This window comes from Myotis nattereri, assembly GCF_964212035.1.
Source record: "Myotis nattereri genome assembly, chromosome: 3".
Taxonomy (NCBI): Eukaryota; Metazoa; Chordata; class Mammalia; order Chiroptera; family Vespertilionidae; genus Myotis; species Myotis nattereri.
Genome location: NC_138077.1, coordinates 149686051 through 149707758, shown reverse-complemented (window position 1 = coordinate 149707758; position 21708 = coordinate 149686051). Strand labels below are relative to the sequence as shown.

The 21708-nt window shown below is 38.4% G+C and overlaps 1 protein-coding gene across 1 annotated transcript in view; it reads right to left on the bottom strand.

Annotated features, from left to right (window-relative positions):
• KYAT3 (kynurenine aminotransferase 3) overlaps nucleotides 1-21708 on the bottom strand; it is a 63249-nt gene that overhangs the window by 10302 nt on the left and 31239 nt on the right. The window contains exons 6-11 of the mRNA XM_081087814.1: nucleotides 16638-16724; nucleotides 15759-15884; nucleotides 15538-15658; nucleotides 6681-6757; nucleotides 5355-5444; nucleotides 1471-1657 (exon numbers count right to left, since the gene is read on the bottom strand). Of these exons, the coding sequence (XP_080943940.1) occupies nucleotides 1471-1657; nucleotides 5355-5444; nucleotides 6681-6757; nucleotides 15538-15658; nucleotides 15759-15884; nucleotides 16638-16724 (688 nt within the window). The remainder of the gene's footprint in view (nucleotides 1-1470; nucleotides 1658-5354; nucleotides 5445-6680; nucleotides 6758-15537; nucleotides 15659-15758; nucleotides 15885-16637; nucleotides 16725-21708) is intronic.

Genomic DNA, 21708 nt, shown 5'->3' with positions numbered 1-21708 from the left:
TTGAAATACATGTTTGAGTATATCAAACATCTTACAATGCCTTTCAGGAACCAGGCACTAGAATTATGTCTATGTGCACTGTGAGTGGCCAGAGGAAGTTACAACAGGTAGTAGTTGTTCATGAATCCAGGGTTGTTTTTATCGTTGCCAAACCCAGATCACTCAGCAATAATAATGTCAACTTTTATGCCAGGCATTGGTCTTAGTGCTTTCTGTGCAGAATCTTAGGAAATCTTCCTTCCCATAACCCTACGAGGAAGGAGTCACTTTTATTCCCCTTTTCATGGATGAGGAAGTTGAAGCTTAGATACAGTAATAACATACTCAACTGCCATGGCCAGCACTTGGCATAGACAGAATTCAAAGTCAGGTCGGTTGACCTCTTAGGTTAGATGGTATATGAAATACTTTTAATCTGAGTTAGTTCACATTCTTTTGGAGAGCAGATAAAAGCATAAATTCTTTTAAATAAAGTAATTCATGTTGAATATTTTGTGGCTTTCCAATTTAAAGCGAAAATACAATTAATGAAAACTGTGCTATTTCTTTTTATCATTTCATGAAATGAGTTGCACATTTAGACCAAATATAAGAAAAGTGATTTCAAAACCTCAGAGTATAGGAGCTTAAGAGCCTGGCAAATTTATAAAATTTTGTATATACAAAAGGTTTTCAAGTTCAGTGGCATATAGCTTCATTGTGATAGAACCTTAAAACATTTAAAACTATTTAAAATGGTTATAATTTTTGTCTGAATAAATTATGCTTTATAAAATTTACTATTAACATTATAGTTTTTTTGAAGAAAAATTAGTTATATATGAAATGTTATCATGCTTCTAACTTTCTATTTGTATGGCATGTCAGAATTACATACAACAGCTTCAGGTGACGCTTTTGGAAACAGAATTATTGGGAATCTAGCTGTGTGACTTAAGACAAATTATTTAAAACTTCCTAAGTCTTTGTGTCTTTAAACATGGAGCTGAATGCTTCTTCAAAAGCATGTTTGAAAGTGCCAGGCATGTAGTAGACCCTCAATTAATATTATTTTCCTTCTTTACTTCATTTCAGTACGTTCTAAAGTGGCAAATAATCCCGATGGCATTGACAGTTTAGAAATCTTATTTTTCTCAAGTAAAAAGGGAGACTAAAATTTCACTCAAAGGAACACAGGTTACATATATGATTTCAGTGTTTTAAGTTACACACCAGAACAAGATGACGGCAAATTCTATGTTTAAGAGAACACTTACAACAACTGGCTCCATAATTATGTAAACACAGTCACATGTAAGGTCAAGGACCTAAAAGTCCAGATGACTGTAGAAAACACTGACATTGTGAAAGTCATTTTTTTCAAAGAAAAAAATGCTGATATGACTTCGACACCAATCTCTTCTCCATAATTCTGATATAACTTCACACATAAGTTTCTATATATTTGAAATTATGAAAACCTTTACAAACCTAGCAAAGACACGTCAGCAATGATGAAGTAGCCTCCGTCAGGAACTACAGGTTTTAGGCCAACACTTTCAAGTAAATGTGCCATCCGATCTCTTTTTACTTCCAACTCTTTTGGCAAAGAATTAAAGTAACACTCTGGGTCATCCAAGCGCTTCATGTCAGTCCAAAAAGCTTGAGCCAAGGCTTCCTGTATGTTAAGATTGAAAAATGTGAAAAGGAAATATGGTAACATTATTTATTACTGAGTTTAATAAATAAAGACTGAATAATAATATTATTGGCAAAAAGTCATTCAGGGAATTACAGCTGAATTCCTGTGAGCCTATGTTAAACTCTACAGATTAATGGAGGAATCAGTTACACGTAAATGATTAAATCTAATATGAAGAACTGAGAATAAGCTATGAAATTCCAAATTGAAAGAGATATTATGTAAAGATGACATACTTGGAAATGAAAAGACACTATGTTATTTTCTATTGAGGTGAGCTGTAGAATGACTTGTCAGATCCAAGTCTAAAAGATGACTGGAGAAATGACGAACTAGCCAGCCTTTCCCCATTACCCTGGAGGAGGGAGTGGAAATGAAAACTGACCCTCTGTGTCATTCCTCAGAGGTGTGCAAGTCCCTGTCCTAACCATGCGTATCCCAACAAAGGGGTCTAAGGCCACAGGGGTTAGAAACAAGTTTCTGGGGCATGTGAGTGGCTTCCCTACCTTTCTTCAGGAAAGTCAGACACAGGGTGAAAGTGGGCCCAGAGAAAAGCCAATGCCGTTAGGCAGGTGTCTGAGAGGCAGTACGTCAGGAACAGGCACACACGTCTGACTCAGGGCATGCAAAAAGAACATGGGCCTATCCACGCAGGAGGGCCAAAGCGTGGTAGGCAGGTGTGAACTGGGACAACTTAGAAAGACTGGTTCTCAGAGCCAACCAGGAGATCCAAGCAACTAAGCAAGAACTTGGGATAGTTAAGAGATAGAAGGGCAGAGCAAAGTGGCCAAATTTTAAGGGCAGAGCAAAGTGGCCACAAGACATATCAAGACTAAAGGATACATTCAATTACTCAGCAAATTACCTGAGTTATGTTAAAATTGGCGTTGTGATGAATGTTGGGGCTAGAATGATAAACAAGATAAACATGGTCCTTGCCTTTATGAAGCTTCCAGTTAGTGTGTATTGGTGAGGGCAGGGAGAGAGATGAGACAGAAACGATTGACTACAGGGTGTGATTTGTTCTTCTGGAAGAACTGAGAGAAGTCTAGTGTCATTGAGGGTAGGTAGCAAGATAAATAACATGGCAAGAGATGATAGACAGGGTTAAACACAGAGAAGACTGCATGCCAAAAGAATTCAGCAGGAAAAAAAAAAGAATAATAATAATTCCCCAGTACTAAAAAAATAAAAAACCTGGATAAATAAGGATAGGTTGCTTCAGCCTAGAAATCTGTGGTTCTGCTAGAAACTTGTTTCCAAACATGTTTGTCTTAAGGCATGGGAAAAAAAAACAGGCCACTTCACTGAAATGGAGAATAAGATGGTTCTGAAAAAGGTGTTCTGTATTCCTAGCTGAATCTACCTTTTCCTTAGCAACTTATTCATTCCCCTATAGCAGGATGATTGCCCTAGAAAATTCAAAGCTCAGGAGACATAAACATCTCTCCTAACTAGAATTATATTGGACGCCTCTCTCTCATAACCCACTTATGATCCATTGGCGTCTACCTTCAAAATATATTCAGAACCCAATCCCTTTTCTATCGTCCCCATCTTGGTTCAGTCCACTGCTGTCTCTCTCCTCGATCACTTCAACAGTCTTCTCTCTCAGCTAAGCACCCAGAGTCCCTCTGATAATGCAAGTTAGATCATGTCACTCGTGTGCGCTAAGCTCTTCAGTGGCTTCCTACCTCACTCAGTCTTTACAGAGACAAACATGCCCCTACTTGATCTGGCTCCCAGATACCTCTCTGATTTATCTCCTCCTACTCTTACCCCTTAATCATCCTATCTCAGCCTCTACGCTTTTCACGGATATAAACATGACAACCAGGCTGCCTGACCCCAGGGCCTTTGCACTTGTTCTTTCAGTTTGGAGGGTTCTTCTTATCTACATAACCATGTGACTGCTTATTCTCCTTCAGTCTGTAGCTCAAATTTCCCCTTCTCAGCGAGGCTTTCAAAGATCACTTAACATCATATATTCTCCCCCTTAGCACTTTTATGTCTTCCCTCTTCACTACTTGATTTTTCTCCATGGCATCTATCAATATCTGACATATTATATTATTAAAATTTTTATTTATTATCTGTGTCTCCCCATTAGACAGTAAGGTCCACAAGGGCAGGGATTTTTAGCTGCTGTATCTCTAATACTCAATAAATATTTGTTGAATAAGAGAATGGATTTATTTTCAGAGGATAAAATGAGTTTAATACTATATAACAAAAGCAAATGTCAGAATTAGCCTTTATCATGGTCTTACTTTAGAGTCACTGGAAAAAAAATTGTAAAATATATATTTTTTCTTATTCATAGGCATTTATGACAGGAAGCAAAAAAGTAAGTTTATTATAGTCAACACATTTTATTCTTTGGCCTTTTCCAGAAAAATAATTTTTTTCAGTGTTCTGATTATTCCCAGAATGATGGCACGTGGACCCTGTTTTATAAATATTTTTTAAAAATAGAAACAATATAGAAAAAGATATATATTAAAAATTCCTTCACCCATCCCTGTCCCTATCTATTAATTTCATCCCTACAAATAGCCACTTTTATTAGTTTCATCATGGGTCCTTCCAGAGAGCCTTCAAACATACAAGCAAACAGCTTCCCCCTTTCTTATACAAAATGTAGCATAAATATACACTGCTGGGTATCTTGCTTTTTTACTTTGCATTATATTCTGGAAATTTCTCCATATCAGTAATTATAGCGCTTCCTCACTATTTCCCTTTCTTTACTTTAAATTTTTAAACAGCCATGTTAGACAGAATAATAGCCTCCAAAGCTGTCCAAGTCTTAAAACCCAGAACCTGCACATAAAATGAACTTTGCAAATATGACGTAAGGGTCTTGAGATGGAGAGATTATTTTGGATTATCTGTGTCTAATGCAATGACAAGGATCCTTAAAAGGGAAGGAAGGTGGCAGGAGGATATGTGTTGACAAAAGCAGAGGTTGGAGTGATGTTACCATGCACCAAGCATGTGAGCAGCCCCTGAAAGCTGGGAAAGACAAGGAACGGACTCTTCCTTCGAGACTCCAGGAGGGACGCGGGAATGCCAACACTGTGTGTTCAGCCCTGTAAGACCCATTTTCACTTTTGACCCCTAGAACTATAAGTTAAAAATTGTGTTGTTTTAAGCCACTAAGTTTGTGTTAATTTGTTATAGAGAAATAGGATACTAATACCATCATATCATATTTAAATGTTTAGCTAGATCATGTTTTACTTAAACCAACTGCCTGTCAATGGATAATGACTATCCCTTATCTTCTGTAATAAATGGCTGTGTGCAGACAGAGCTTCTTACATGCACAGGAATAGTTATAGAGTAAATTCCCAGAAGGGAGATGCTGCTTCATCAGGCATGCGCTTCTATAGTTCAGCTTGGTGCTGTCACTGTCCTCCAGAGGCAGAAGTACTCTGTAATCCCACCAACAAAGAAGGAGTGTTCAAAGTTAAAACTTGATGTACTAAAAAACAACAAACTATTCTTAATAGCAATGACTGTGCGTCTGCTCCTAAATTCCCAAATTATACCTGAAGCCCTGTTCAAAGAGGACATGAAAAAAATAACTAAGGCCATTCAAACACACAACATTAACATAACACCTTCACTAAAAGGCCATGACTCAACCCCAAGTTACCATAACACCTACCTGTAGAGGAGTTGCACAGGTATAGAGGCTGTTTTGTTGAACTGTCTGTAAATGTTTTATTAAATGGTAAGGACCAATGGACCAGCCAAGCTGGAAAAGGAACAGATAAAAGCAAATTTCAAAAACTGAATCTAATCGTAGTATCAAATCTAATAGAGTAGATAAGCTTAATGCAATTATTAAGTATATTCAATTAAAAAATGTTCACACTATAAAAGTAGCTCAGTTTTAGAATCAGTTCAACACTTCTTTTTGTGTAAAAGTTTCCAAATGGAGTCACTAAACTCTGCTCTCAGAAGGTAAATAGTACCCGCAATCATTATTATCTTCCTCTCTTCTGGTTTGCTACTTCTGATAGTCTGCAATTCTAAATCACTGTACCAAAGCTTGTTTGAACTACATATAGATTAAAGTAACTATGAATGAGGGCCTAAGGGATTCTTCCATTATTTGGTTCTGCAGGCATCTTTTTTTTGTTTTAATTAAACTTTTAATTTTGAGGTAATTGTAGATTAATATGCGGTTGTAAGAAATAACATAGATTCCTTCTAATCTTGACCTAGTTTCACCCAATGGTGACATCCTGCAAATCAGGATACTGCCATTGATATAGTCAAAGCATAGAACATTTCCATCATCACAAGGATCACTCGTGTTGTCCTGTTGTGCCCATGTATACTTCCCTTCCCCTCACCACGTCCATATCTAGTCCCTGGCTTCTTAGTCATGTTTAGGAGAAGTGAGGTTTGAAGATAATCAAGTTTCAACTGGATAAATTGTTGTGCTTCAGAGTGCAGTGGCTAAGTGCATACATTTGGAAGCTAGCTTGCAAGCCCTGGCTTGAAATTATTAGCAGTGCAACCTTAGGCAAGTCCCTTAACTTCTCTGTACTTTTAGTTTTATTGTCTTTAAAATGGAGATAATAGATTATATCTACCTCATAACATGGTTATGAGAATGAAAGGAATATGTACATGTACGCACTAAGAATCCAGGACATAATGTAAGTGCCAAAATATTGCTATTAGCATTTGTTCTCCTTTTATTTGAATAGGCAGTAATCTGAACATTCTTTGCAAAGAAAAATGTGTCATTAGTCGGTTACTTATAAAATAAAAAATTACCTATGTTTTCTTACTTATAAAGAAGTGATTAGGAACCAAAGAAAACAAAAGCCAATATGAAAGCTGAATGAGTAAATTACAAGCAAATCATCGGTAAGTATAAAAATGTGTAAACTAAATATATGTGCATTTAAGACACACACAAAATCTACAAGATGTACAGTACATGCCTATTGTTAAGCAATTAAATTCCTCATCTTACCTTCCAGCCAGTTACACTGAAAGTCTTTCCAGCACTTCCTATGGTTATTGTTCTCTCCCACATACCTGGAAAAGTGGCTGAACAGAACAAAAAAAAAGTTAAATAATTGCTTCCCAATCAATCTATATTTGGTATAATCTAAAAATATAAATGTATCATAGTATAGTCAGTATAGTTATAGGCTCTCAATCGGCTTTTTAAAAGACAGTGTAACTTTAACTCAAGCACAGTTGAAAATGTTACAATGCCTGAAAACATTATAATATCACAGCAAAATAATATGTAATAGATTGATTCATTTAAAGTAGCAAAATTATTGCCAGGGGCAGGAGTGGCAGAAGGACCAGTAGGCAGTGGTCTGGGCTGGTTTGGTATATTGCTCATACAAGCTGTGGCACCCAGCACCCAGTGTTAATAGTAGCTGTGTTTTGAATATAATCATTCCATAGCCCATTTTGGTTGTACTCCTGGCTATTGCTTAGCTCACCTCTCTTCTGCTCATTTTCTTTTTTTTTTTTTAATATATTTTTATTGATTTCAGAGAGGAAGGGAGAGGGAGAGAGAGAGAGAAACATCAATGATGAGAGAGAATCATTGATCGGTTGCCTCCTGCAGGCCCCCTACTGGGGATCGAGCTCACAACCCAAGCATGTGCCATGACCAGGAATCAAACCATGATCTCTGGTTCATAGGTTGATGCTTAACCACTGAGTCACACTGGCCAGGTGTCTGCTGCCCATTTTCTGAATCTATATCTACAGAATCCTTAGGGCAACAATTCTAAAAATGTGGTCCCTACACCAGCAATATCAATACACCGGGGAACTTGTAAGAAAGGCAAGTTCTTGGTCTGCATCACAGGCCTCCTGAATCAGAAACTCTGGATGTGGGGCCCAGCAATCTGTATGCCTGTGCGTGCATGCGTGTGTGTATGTATATGTGTTTTGCTAACAGCTTTATTGAGATAGCAATCCCACACCATAATTCACTCATTTAAAGTATCTAATTCAATGTTTTGTGTATACCCACAGAGCTGTGCAACCATCACCACAATCAATTTTAGAACTTTTTTCACCCTAAAAGAAGCTCCATACTTTTTAGATACCCCCATGGCCAACAGCACTAGAACTTGTGCCTGAATGGAGCTTATCTAACACAAGTACTTTCTCCATAATTCACAATGGAGTCTTCCTGTACTTACTAGCAGAAACATTAGATAGCATTTCAGCCCCAGGCTCAGGGGCCACTTTAAACAGCAAAATCACTATTAAAAGGATGCTTGCTAATAGTAAGAGCTGCAACAAGAAGGCAAAGTGTTGCCTTGTTGACCTCAACTGAGAACATGCATAGCAGGTGACCCCTCTGCACAGGTCTGAGAAAGAAGCAGTGTAATGACTTGGGGGTTACAAATATATTTTAGTGAGTAGGTAAGTTCACAAATACAGGTGCCACGGATACTGAGAAATGACTGTTAAAGGTTTCAAGTTGATTGATATCTTTAATAAAATCATTCATTCATTTATTCATCCACTTGTTAAACATTTATTAGCAGCGATCAGGCACCAGGGACTAAGCTAGGTCTAGAGGAAACAAAGACAAGAAAGATACAGTTCTTATCTTCAGGGGGGTTAATGTCTAGTTGGGGCAGGAGATGAGTAAGACAACACTTGTAATACAGTTGACACTGTAATAGCAACAGGCATGGAGTATTGTGCAAGGATAGAAGGCGTTAGGGTGCCTCTCTGTAGCCAGTAATGCTTGAGCTGAGACTTAGGAAATGTTTGCCAGGCAGGGAAGCAGAAAGGAAGGTAAATTTTGGGCAAAGGGAATGTAGAACATAAAGTCCAGGAGGTATAAAATGAAGAGTTTTTGAATTTTGCTGGACAGTGGTACATTATTTCTCTGTTAATCTTCTGAGAATGCTACCTACAACACTGCTTTTTGGATTCAATAATTTAGTTGTGACGTTCTTCACATTTTTTTGCTTGTTTTTTTTTAGAGGCACAATAGATGCTCTTGCATTGTTCTAGGAGTGTTGGTACGCACAACAGGAAAATAAATGCCCATTTCTGGGGAGAGGGGTAAGCTGTTTTCTTTCTTCTTTTTTTAAAAAATATATTTTTTATTGATTTCATAGAGGAAGGGAGAGTGAGAGATAGAAACATCAATGATGAGAGAGAATCATTGGTCGGCTGCCTCCTGCACGCCCCCTACTGGAGACTTGGGCCCACAAGGGGGGCATGTGCCCTTGACTGGAATTGAACCAGGGACTCTTTGGTCCACAGGCTGACACTCTATTCACTGAGCCAAACCAGCTAGGGCTAAGCTGTTTTCTTAAAGTAATCCTCTCACAGCTTGCTAAAATGTAAAGTAGCTAAACAAATTTCCAAAACGAATGTATACATAGTTTCAGTCTATCATGAAACACCTGCCAGTATTTGTAAAGGTAGGAAAACAGCATAAATCAGAAAAGTATAATTGTATTCCTGTGGAGTATAACAAAAACGAAAAGACAAATGAATATTCAAGGGGTCCATTCGAAGAAGGAATATCCTCATATTGTACATAAATAATTATAGCCCTTCTGGGACAGTCCTAGACTTCCGAGTATTTAAAAGGACACTGGGACACCCGTGCCACTTCCTATGCGACCAGAGCAAATCTAAGCTATGCGTAATGCAGAGTACCACTCTCCTTATGTAATAATATGTACCCCAAATCAGAAAGGCCCATTAGTAACAATATTTAGATAAAACCTTTGAAAAGGAAAATTATCCCGAGAAACAAACACAATCCTAATATGTTTTCACTGTAAGTTACATATGACAGAAATTAAAGAATACTCCTGTCAAATGTAGGTTTCATACACACTATCAAATCTAATTTAGTATTTCAAAAGAGAGCTAATTTGTTGATGGCTATTTTAGCCATATAAAAGTGGATGTAAACTGATCAGATAAATAGCTTACAAATAATTTTATACTAATTTCATAAATCTTAACAGCTTAGTATACAAATATCAGTGTGTTATTCTATCTCTTCTAAAAGAGTGGTTTCTTTTGTTGACTGAAACATCTTTTTTTACTGAAACCTGGAGATATCATTTGAATCAAGAATCTGATCCAATAAGAACAAATTCCACTATTTCAATAAAAGGGGCCCTAAGTAATTTAAAAACAACTAGATATTCATGTCCTCTCAATCTCAGAGATTTGGGGAGCCACAGAAGTTAATATAAACAGATGACCACAGCACCGAGTGTGACTATAGTAACCAGAGGCAAAAATAAAAAATAAATCTTTGCAGACCTGATGATTTAAAAAACTATATCCAGGATGGGATGAGGGCATGCGACCGGGGTAGGGGAGGCTGGGGGAAGGTCAATGGGGGGGTGGGGGGGGGGGAAGGAGATATATGTACTACTATGTGTAATACTTTAAACAATTTAAAAAAAGGAAAAAAAAACAGTAAAAACAAACAAAAAACAAAAAAACAAAAACTATATCCAGTATTAGCAAGTTTAGCTTTCAGTTACATCTGAAAGGCAACTGGTCTTTGCACTTCTCATTTAGGACCCATGATCCTCAAACCAGCCACAGCAACTATAACAGTTACTCACAGGCAACTTGGGCTTCAATAGAAGTCAGATAAAGATTAGAGGCATGAAGAAAAGCACCACACCATGATAACGGCCTTTGTGCCATGAAGAGGGTGCTAATTCATGATCTGTGGCTACAGAGCCTTATTGTGTTATGGTGTACCGGTTAATAATGCCGATTTTTTTCAATAGATGGAGTTACACATATGTTGATATATATGAGATTTGATATGTATGCTATTTTGTTGTATTGACAGCAAGCTTCAAAATTTCATATGTCAAATTTGCTGGAGGCCTTAACATCATAGATATTTTTATGCTTAAAAATGTCGAATTCATGCCCCAAAAAGAGCATTTGCAGAAAGTTATAATTCAGTGGTTCTCAACCTTCCTAATGCCGCAACCCTTTAATACACTTCCTCATGTTGTGGTGACCCCCAACCATAAAATTATTTTTGTTGCTACTTCATAACTGTAATTTGGCTACTGTTATGAATCCTACACTTGATCTTAGCCAAAAGGCCGAGAAGCGATGTTATGAATCGTAATGTAAATATCTGATATGCAGGATGTATTTTCATTGTTACAAATTGAACATAATTAAAGCACAGTGATTAATCACAAAAACAATATGTAATTACATATGTGTTTTCCAATGGTCTTAAGCGACCCCTGTGAAAGGGTCGTTAGACCCCCAAAGGGGTTGTGACCCACAGGTTGAGAACCACTGTTATAATTCATTACTTTATTTTGAAGAAAAGTGCTGCTAAATACTTCAGGAGGCTTATGGTGAACATGCTCCATCTCAAGGTACTTGTGAATGCTGGTTTAAACGCTTTAAAAGTGATGATTTCGATGTGAAAGACACAGAACGTCCAGGTCAACCAAAAAAGTTTGAAGACCAACAATTACAAGCATTATTGGATGAAGATGCATGTCAAACTCAAAAATAACTTGCAGAAAGATTAAACGTTGCTCAACAAACAATTTCTGATTGTTTACAAGCAATGGGGAAGATCTTAAAGGAAAATGGGTGCCACATCAATTGAACGAAAGGCAAATGGAAAACTGAAAAGTCATCAGTAAAATATTGCTTCAACGGCACAAAAGAAAGTCTTTTTTTGCATTGAATTGTGACTGGCGATGAAAAGTGGGTTTATTTTGAGAATCCCAAATGCACAAAATCATGGGTTGATCCAGGTCAACCATCAACATCGACTGCAAGGCCAAATCGCTTCAGAAAGAAGACAATGCTCTGCGTTTGGTGGGATCAGGAAGGTGTGGTGTATTATGAGCTTCTAAAACCAGGTGAAACCGTTAATACTGATCAATACTGACAACAAATACTCAATTTGAACCATGGTTTGATCGTGAAACAACCAGAACGTGCCAGGAAGACACGGCAAAGTAATTTTGCTTCATGATGAGGCATCATCACACACTTCAAAACCAGTTAAAGAGACGTTAAAAGATCTTGCCTGGGAAGAATTAACCCACCCGCTGTATCATACCAGACCTTGCTCCTTCAGATTACCACTTGTTCTGATCAATGGCACACGCACTTTTTGAGCAGCTCTTCAAAACATACGAAGAAGTGGAAAATTGGGTCTCTGAATGGTTTGCCTCAAAACAAGAAAAGTTCTATTGGGACGGTATCCACAAATTACCTGAAAAATGGGGGAAATGTGTAGCTAGCGATGGACATTACTTTGAATAAAACACTTTTGTTGTTTCTCTTGAAATTAACGTGTTTTCTTTGATTACAAAATCTGCCATTATTAACCAGTCCACCTATTAAAGAGCTACTATTGCATTCTGAAAATTGATGGAATAGCCATTTTGTATCTTTCATGTAACAAAGGCCACTGTACTTGCTAGAATAAGTTTTCATGCAACCGAATTACTCTCTAAATAATGAAATAGTGAATTCATTTTTTCCATAGTTTAACTCTATGGGCTGTTATAACAACTAAAAAATGTTAGTTAAAAATATGTCTTGTTATCTCTAGCAAATAATATTAGTTACACTGTTACCATGAGGGGCTTCTAATATAACATAAGGTTTAAATATAACACAGGTTTAAAAATAATTTCAAGATTATTTAAAGTAATCTTTGAGACAATATTGCTAAATGGAATAAACTAAAACTCTAAAGCTTTGAGTCATTCTCACATAGACATGAACATGGCTTAGGATGAATGTAAAATTTAGGATGAATTAGGATGAATAAATATTTATTCATTAGGTAGATACCTCTCCCTCTCTGCTTAATCTAAACAAAACTTAGTAACTTTAACAAAACAATTTAATTACTTAAACAGAATTATTTTATTTAAAATATTTATTTTAATCAATCAAATAAACTTAAAATCAAATAATTAAATATCAATTTAATAAAAATTAATCTAAAAATATCTACCCAAAAGTTAATTGTCCATATTGGCCGGAATAGTTTAAATGGCCCAAAACCGAGGTCAGCAACAAGACAAGTGAAAGTGAACTTTGGTGCAATTTTGACACAGAATCACAGTTTGCTTCTGGCTTTCTCTGTTTAACACTCTACATCCTAATTTGATCCTGATCAGCAGGCCTATAATTTCACTTGTCTTCAGACATTTGTCTCTCATATACACTAAAACTTAGCAAGACTAAAGCATGAGTAGCAGGAATTTCCTTGGCTCAGCTCTTCCCCACAGATCTGCTCCCCCGTCTCCATGTCCATCTCTGGTGAAGGGCCTCATCACTGCTGAGTGGTCCAGGCTGGAGATCTCAGAATCATTCTTGCTTGTTCCCTTCCCACATTTTAATGATATACTCTGTGCCCTGGAGTTTCCCCTTCTAAACAGTATGCATTTATCATCTCCACTACCAGGGCATCTGACTGACTGACGATCCTCACCTGCAGCTGGTTCTTATCTTTTTTAAAACAAATCCAATCATGAAATCAATTCCCCTGCCTTGCCACAGCTTTTGCAGCAGTTCTCAAAGTGTGCTAACTGGTATTCTCTCTGGTGATCAAATTAATGTTTAGAACTTAAAAAATAAACTAAGTTTTCCTCAACAAAATTGTATTAAGCACTTAAGATAAATGCTAGCACTTATCTGATAGTGAGTGCTACCAATAGTGAAACAAAGGAGCATTTACTAAATGAATATTAATGGCAATATCAGAAAACCTCAAATGTGTTTATTTCAATAGCTCTTTGTTATGCAAAATATGCAGAGAATTTTTATTTAATGATTTTTATACTGAATTTTAATTATTTAATTCCTGTCAGGGAAATTGCTTATAGGTTCAGGGTGGAATGCAATATATCACTATTTCATGATGCAAACATTGTGGCTTCAAGGTGCTCTACCACTAAAGTAAGTTTCAGAACCACTGACCTATAAACAATAATACATATAAATGGAGCCACTTTAAAATGCAGCCATAGTTGCCATGTCAGAGGAAGTGCCTTGCATGTCTTATGCCTCAAATTTTTGGAACGGTAAAAACAGGACAAAATAACCTTCGGGCTGGGCTTAAGCAACCTTGTGTTCCAAAGAACTGTTTTCAAAGATAATGAGGAATTAGTCATTAAGACCACTGGACTAATGACTACTGAAAATTAAAATCATTGTTTAAAATTAACATGCTATGTGTACCAACAGAAACGCCTTTCTTCTATTGATGTCAGTATTCCCCTTACCTTTCTCATAAACGCCCATTGCCTTTGTCTCCTAGTAGAACATTATTGGGGCTTTCACCTGAATTAATGATTCCAGAATAGCTATTCTCATTGATCTCAGTAAATGCTTATTGTCTCTCATTTTGAAAGACTGTTTTATTTTTACACTCCTCAACAGTTTACTCTATTTTCATATAGAAAATCCTTCAGAATCACCCTACTTTCCCACTGTCATATCTGCCACTCACTATAACACACTCTTATAAACCACTGATCTTTCTTAAGTTTATCTTGATCTTTCATGCCTTTTTGCCACAGTATTGTAAGTTTATCTGACAGGGATTTTATTCCTACTTCCATCTTTTGCCCACTCCTTTGTTGAGCTCTACAAACATTTGCTTTCCCCTCTATCTCTACAGCAGTTTGTAATGCACCATAGGGATGATTATGATGCTGGAAATATATATTTATATATAAGTGCACTTTTTTTATTATTGGTTTCTGCCATAGTGATTTTAGTTATCTTTCCCTTAACCTTTTCATACCTCCTATTCATTTATTCAACAATTAATTTCGGATCGTATACCATGTGCAAGACCCTCTACTGGGAACTGAGGATTCAGACACCCAAACAAACAAACAAAAATCCCTTCCTTCTTGTAGAAGTAAAATATATAGATCCTGGTATTTGCTATGGACGAAAAATCAAAACAGAACAGAAAAAGGACAAAAGTAAATGCTGGGCCGAAACTGGTTTGGCTCAGTGGATAGAGCATCGGCCTGCGGACTGAGGGGTCCTGGGTTTGATTCCGGTCAAGGGCATGTACCTGGGTTGCGGGCACATCCCCAGTGGGAGATGTGCGGGAGGCAGCTGATCGATGTTTCTCTCTCATCGATGTTTCCAACTCTCTATCTCTCTCCCTTCCTCTCTGTAAAAAAATCAATAAAATATATTAAAAAAAAAAAAAGTAAATGCTGGAAGGAGAGGTGTAACTGTGGCCCTAAAAATTGACACCTGAAAAGAGACCTGAGGGAGGTGAGAGACTGAACTCTGTGTACCTTGGAGGGAAAAGTCTTTTCAGGCATAGGAAGGGCAAGTACAAAGAGTTCATATAAATTTGGGTTACCCCCGAAGACACCATGGCCTTTGTGAGATGGCCCAGTCATAGTGGAAAAGTCCTAGGCAAGGGCAAGCAGCACTAGCTCACTGTCCCTGTAATTTCTGCCCGTTGACCTGGCGACTTGCTTGGCAGAGAACGTCCAGTTCAGGAACAAGTCAGCTCCTGTCTTATGTAGCCAGTTAGAGCTGGATTTTTTATAAAAAGCCACGGATATAGGCAGTACTGCTTCTCTGGTTTTGTAGTGTTATAGTGTGATCCCAAATCTCTCCCCTTAAGTATGCACTGTCTGTCCTTCAATCTGCTCATTAACTCACTCAAGCACCATTTATTCAAATCTCATGTGTAAGTACTCGTACGACACCCACTACAAAGATGGTGTTAAAGCTGTTCTGGGATCCTTCCCAATCGGTTGTTGCACACATGCCCAAACACATTTAGGTTTGTAACTCTATATAATGATCAGTACCTATTTTTAAATGCTTATTTCCAGAATATACAAGCCATTCATAAACCTCATCACTGATGCAGAGTGTGTCATATTTGATGCAAAGGTCAGCAATTAGCTGGAGTTCTTCTTTGGTGTACACCTATGCATATTAAACGAAACAAGAGCAGAGCAATTATTCTTCACCGTGTGAGAAAACGATGGATCAGAAGACTGTATAAAGAGATCAAAGACTCACTTACTTTGCCAATGGGGTTATGTGGAGTATTTAGTATAATAGCTTTGGTTTTGGAGTTAAATTTACTTGCCAGTTCTTTGGGATCCAATGTCCAGTCAGAGCTAGACCATTTTTTCCCATCCATAGGTTTCTAAGCATGAAGAACGAAGATGTGATTTAATTCAATTAATTCATGTTTGCTGTCTTACAAATAAATAACCCAATAAAGAAAAAAAGTCAGAGAAAGGAGTGGCAAATGTAACTGAATAAATGACTAACCAAAAAAATAAACAGAAATAACTAAGCTTTCGTTCTGCCTTAAGAGCCCAAGAGGGCTTGAGTCTCATGCTCACACCTGTTAAACAGGAAAATGGACCCTGACAACATTAACAGCTGTTATGGTGCCTATATTCCTTCAAAGGAGCCAGAGACAACTATGGTTAACATGGCTCATACTATAAGACTAGCAGAAGATTCTATGATTCACCTTAGTATATACTTATTTTAAAAAGACAATGGTACTATATGATATTCCTAAAGATAAAGAATTCAACAAACATTTATTGAGCACCCAGCATTGCCCTGCACTGCTAGTCACTGGGGAGCAGTGCTAGAAAAGGGAGTCAGAAATGGTCTCTAATCTGGCTGTGCTCCATCAGTGGGGGAGACGAATGACCACAAAAGATAATATTACATACAATGTGGATGCTAACACAACAGAAACACACAGCAAACACATGATAAATTAATAAAAGTTCCCCCTCAATGCTCATTGTTAACTTCAGTCAGAGTAGAGATAATATAGAAAATCCCCAAATGTAATCAAAGTAGAAGCTTTATCGGTGACAAAGTAATTGGTATTTTCAAACTTCTTAAAGCATGTGAATTGTATTGATGAACTTACAGATCTTAAAGAAATATAAACAGGTGTTGCTCCAGCCATTTTCACCATGGGCTCATAGCAGTCATAGAAAGGCACGATTATTATGACCTGAAATACACCCAAATAGGAACACATAATATCAATCATGGACTCATTTAACAAATACCGTGTAACCGCTACGTGTGAGGCACTATACCACAAGCTGAGAGGCAGCATGTAGCTAACATCAGAATAGAAGAGACTTTGGGTACAAACTCATCGGGAGCCTTCACTGGAGTCGTTGACCTCTTAGGGAGATCAATAGAAAGGTTTGCAGTGGGGACCTGGGAATTGCATGCAGTTTTATATGAGCATAAGTAGATTTTTGAGGGGAAAAGGGCCATAGCGCTCATCACATTCTCAAAGGGATGTCCAGCCAAAAACATTAAGAGTTCATTTAAATTCCAAGGTAGGAAATAAAATGTCAGATGATGGCAGAAGCCAGACTATAAAAAAAGAGAACACTGCAATGCTCTCCGTGGTGCAGTACTAATTTCTAAGTATGATCTTGAAAGTAAAGATTTTTCCCTTTCCTCAAAAGCATCCAGAAACAAAGCGTGGATGCAGGGAGACCAGTTGGGATGCTATTGTTATTGTCTGACACCACATTTCCCCTGCCAGGTGACATGTCTGGATTCCGTCTTCTTTCCTAGTCCCTGGTATGTATACTCCTGGTCCCTTTGCCCCTGTATGCTCTCTCTCCATCAATAATGGGCTGGCTTCCAGGTCAGTGGGCCAATCCAGCCAGCCCAGTCAGCGTCCCTCCCACAATCTGCCAGCCTGAATCAAGCACCCTGACCCTTTGCTTTTCTATAAGGAGAGTTTGAACACATAATTATATACATTCAAATGTTCTTTTTTACACCTAGCAATATTTCACAAAAATTTCATATAATTATAGTTTAAATATTTATTGTTTTAATGGCTTTTTGAGAGCCTGTTGAATTCTAGAGTAGTTTTCTTATTGTTTGCTTGTATAAATAAAATGTTATGTCCATTTGTAAGTATGTGTGGTTTCACTATCTTTAAATAGTCCGTTGAATAAATTCAGATGATTGCTAGAGTAAAGGGTGTAAACATCTTTCCATATATAGCAACTGTTTTTGAAAAATAGGGCAAGAGCAATTTATAGTTTCACAAGTTAATCGTAAGCTGTCTTGTTTAACTTTTTGTTGGGTAAGTGGTTCCTAATTATTGTTCTAAATTCACACTTTTTACTGTTTGTATTTCCGATGATTCCTGTTTAAGGCCTTTCTCTATGGAATAAAAGAGGCCCTTACATCCTGAAGGCCCTTTGTTTGTCCTACTCATTGTACCTACTATACAATGTGCTATGTTAGGTGTTAGGTACCCAGAGGACAAAGAAATGAACCAGGAACAAGTTTTTAATTAGTCTGTAAAATTCTTTGGGACTAAGATGACTTATCTTTGTAACCCTGGTGAGAAACATAGGGAGAGCTTAGAAAAGGAGGCAGGAAGGCAGAACTGAACCAATGTACTTGACACTCTTCACTGTGATTGCTTCATGTTTACAATGGGACTATTCCCCTCCCTCTTAAAGAATATTTATTGAGCACTCACTATTTTTTTAAATGTTTTAATGATTTTTTTTTTTATTTTCTTAGAGAGAGAGAGAGGAGGGGAGAGAGAGAGAGAGAGATAGAAACATTGATCGAAGAGAAACCAAGATGGCGGCATAGGTAAACACCGGAGTTTGCTGCCTCGCACAACCACTTCAAAAATACAACTAAAAGATGGAACGACATCATCCAGAACCACAGGAAGGCTGGCTGAGTGGAAGTTCTACAACTAGGAGGAAAGAGAAAAACATACCGAGACTCAGAGGAGGCGCAGTGCTGAAGTAAAATACTAAGGTGCGGAGTGCATGCGGAGCGGGCTGGCGGCTGAGGGCGCGGTTGTTGTCTTCAATCGAGAGGGAGTCTCAGGCTCTGAGCTCCAGTTCTTGGCAATCTCTAGGGACCCAGACTCATGCGCGAGAAGTGGGACTGTCTGGCATTGCTCAGAACCCTAGGGCAGCTTTCTCTCCGTGGGGTTTGCAGCAATTACTGTGACACTGAGAAGCAGGGCCTCTGAGGGCAAGACTGAGACCAGCCATAATTGCTAACCCTGCCCTGTTGATCCTGTGGGACCCGCCCCGCCCAAGCCCTGCAGGGAGACTTTTGCTGGATAGCCTCAGGCAAAGGCTAGATTAGCACCTCCCTCGAGATCCAGGAGCCAGGAATCCCAGAGGTCAGAGTGGGACCATCCAGTTTGCAGCTCCATGGAACCATAAAAGACACACTCAGGGGGCAGACTCAGTGAGCACCAAAGCCCCATCGAAGCAAGTCTAGCCCCAGAGGGGTGTCTCCAGCACAGAAGTTCTCCCACTGCAGACACAGCTGATTCTCACAGCCAGTTGGCCTGGAGGTCAATTCCTCACAGTGATAACTACAACAATCAAGGCTTAACTACAACAAGACTGTGCACAAAGCCCACAAGGGGGTGCACCAAAAGTGTCCACCTCAGGTAATTGGGACACTTAGCACAGAAAGGCACTCTATCAACACAGCGAAGCATAAAAAATGCTGAGATAAAGAAACAGGACAGAAACAACAGAATTGGAGGAAAGCAAACTGTTGGATATAGAGTTCAAAACCACACTTTTAAGGTCTTTAAAGAACTGTCTAGAACAGCCGTGGGCAAACTACGGCCCCGGGGCCGGATTTGGCCCATCTGAAATGAATAAAACTAAAAAAAAAAAAGACTGTACCCTTTTATGTAATGATGTTTACTTTGAATTTATATTAGTTCACACAAACACTCCATCCATGCTTTTGTTCCGGCCCGCCGGTCCAGTTTAAGAACCCATTGTGGCCCTCGAGTCAAAAAGTTTGCCCACCCCTGGTCTAGAAGCCGCCGAAAAGGCGGCTCGAAAATAAGGCCCTCGAAAAGACTGGTGAGACCGCCAATAAATGTAGTGAGATCCTCAAGAAATCTAATGAGACCCTCGATGTTGTGATAAAGAACCAACTAAAAATTAAGCATACACTGACTGAAATAAAGAATATTATACAGACTCCTAACAGCAGACCAGAGGGTCGCAAGAATCAAGTCAAAGATTTGAAATACGAAGAAGCAAAAAACACCCAACCGGAAAAGCAAAATGAAAAAAGAATCCAAAAATACGAAGATAGTGTAAGGAGCCTCTGGGACAGCTTCAAGCGTACCAACATCCGAATTACAGGGGTGCCAGAAGATGAGAGAGAGCAAGATGTTGAAAACCTATTTGAAGAAATAATGACAGAAAACTTCCTCTACCTGGTGAAAGAAATAGACTTCCAAGTCCAGAGAACCCCAAACAAAAGGAATCCAAAGAGGACCACACCAAGACACATCATAATTAAAATGCCAAGAGCAAAAGACAAAGAGAGAATCCTAAAAGCAGCAAGAGAAAGAAAATCAGTTACCTACAAGGGAGTACCCATACGACTGTCAGCTGATTTCTCAACAGAAACTTTGCAGGCCAGAAGAGAGTGGCAAGAAATATTCAAAGTGATGAATACCAAGAACCTACAATCAAGATTACTTTATCCGGCAAAGCTAACATTCAGAAGTGAAGGCCAGATAAAGAGCTTCACAGATAAGAAAAAGCTAAAGGAGTTCATCACCACCAAACCAGTATTATATGAAATGCTGAAAGGTATCCTTTAAGAAGAGGAAGAAGAAGAAAAAGGTAAAGATACAAATTATGAACAACAAATACACATCTATCAACAAGTGAATCTAAAAATCAAGTGAATAAATAATCTGATGAACAGGAGGAACTGGTGACTGTAATAGAATCAGGGACATAGAAAGGGAATGGACTGACTATTCTTTCGGGGGGGAAAGGGGTGTGGGGGTGAGGGAAGAGATTAGACAATAATCGTGCACCTATGGATGAGGACAGTGGGTTGGGAGTGAGGGCGGAGGGTGGGGTGGGAACTGGGTGGAGGGGAGTTATGGTGGGAAAAAAGAGTAACTAATGTAATAATCTGAACAATAAAGATTTAATTGGAAAAAAAAAGACTTTACCAACAGAAAAAAAGAAACATTGATCGGCTGCCTTCTGCTTGCCCCTACTGGGGACTGAGTGTGCAACCTGGGCATGTGTGCATGGGATGATGCTCAATCCACTGAGCCACACCAGCTGGGATGGGTGTTCACTATTTTAGGTGATGGTAGTACAGTAGTAAACCAGTTCTGGAACTCAGTCCTCTGAGAGTCTTATAATAAACAAGAAAACAAGAAAGTAAATGAAATAATTTTGGATAGTAATCAATGTTATCAATGTTAATTAAGACAATAAAATAGGTCAACATCATACAAAGTGACATGTCTGGTTTCAAAATATTAGATAAAGTGATCAGGGAAGAAAGACTAGAGAAGAGAAGGCCAAGGGCTGAGCACTGGCATACTCCAACAGAGTAGCAGAGAAGGCGGCGGCAGCAAAGGATTAACTACATCAAAGTATAAGGAAAAAATGCAACTATTTTATAGGATTAAAGGATATTTTTACATCAAAGTTTGACTGTACTTCCTTTACATGTTCCCTTTAGCTTATTGCCTTGGATTTGATGTATAAAACAATATAACTCAGAGTGATAGTGGTATTTTTTTAATGAAAAAGGTACAGATAAAGTGCTAGCAGGGTTCAAACAAAGGAATCAGCAGTGTAGGTCATGGTGAGTATTTATTCTTCAGACCCAGCCTAAGCAACCCCTCTCTGGAGCTTTCCAGACCTACTTCTTCCCTTTGTCTCCACCATAACCCAGACATCCTCATGCTGATGATCACACCGCATTCCTCTTCATCTGTTTACTCGTCTATCTCCTTTATTAGACAGAGTTCCTTCCATGCACAGACTGCCTTTAAAAATCTCCCCTCCCACAGAGCTTAGCATAGAGGAGATCCTCAGCAATTTTTGAATAAATGAAAGAGGTCAGACAGTCCTGAAGCAGGGTATTGGAATGATAATGGGGACGTAGGGGTAGAGCTGACTGAGCTCGGTGAC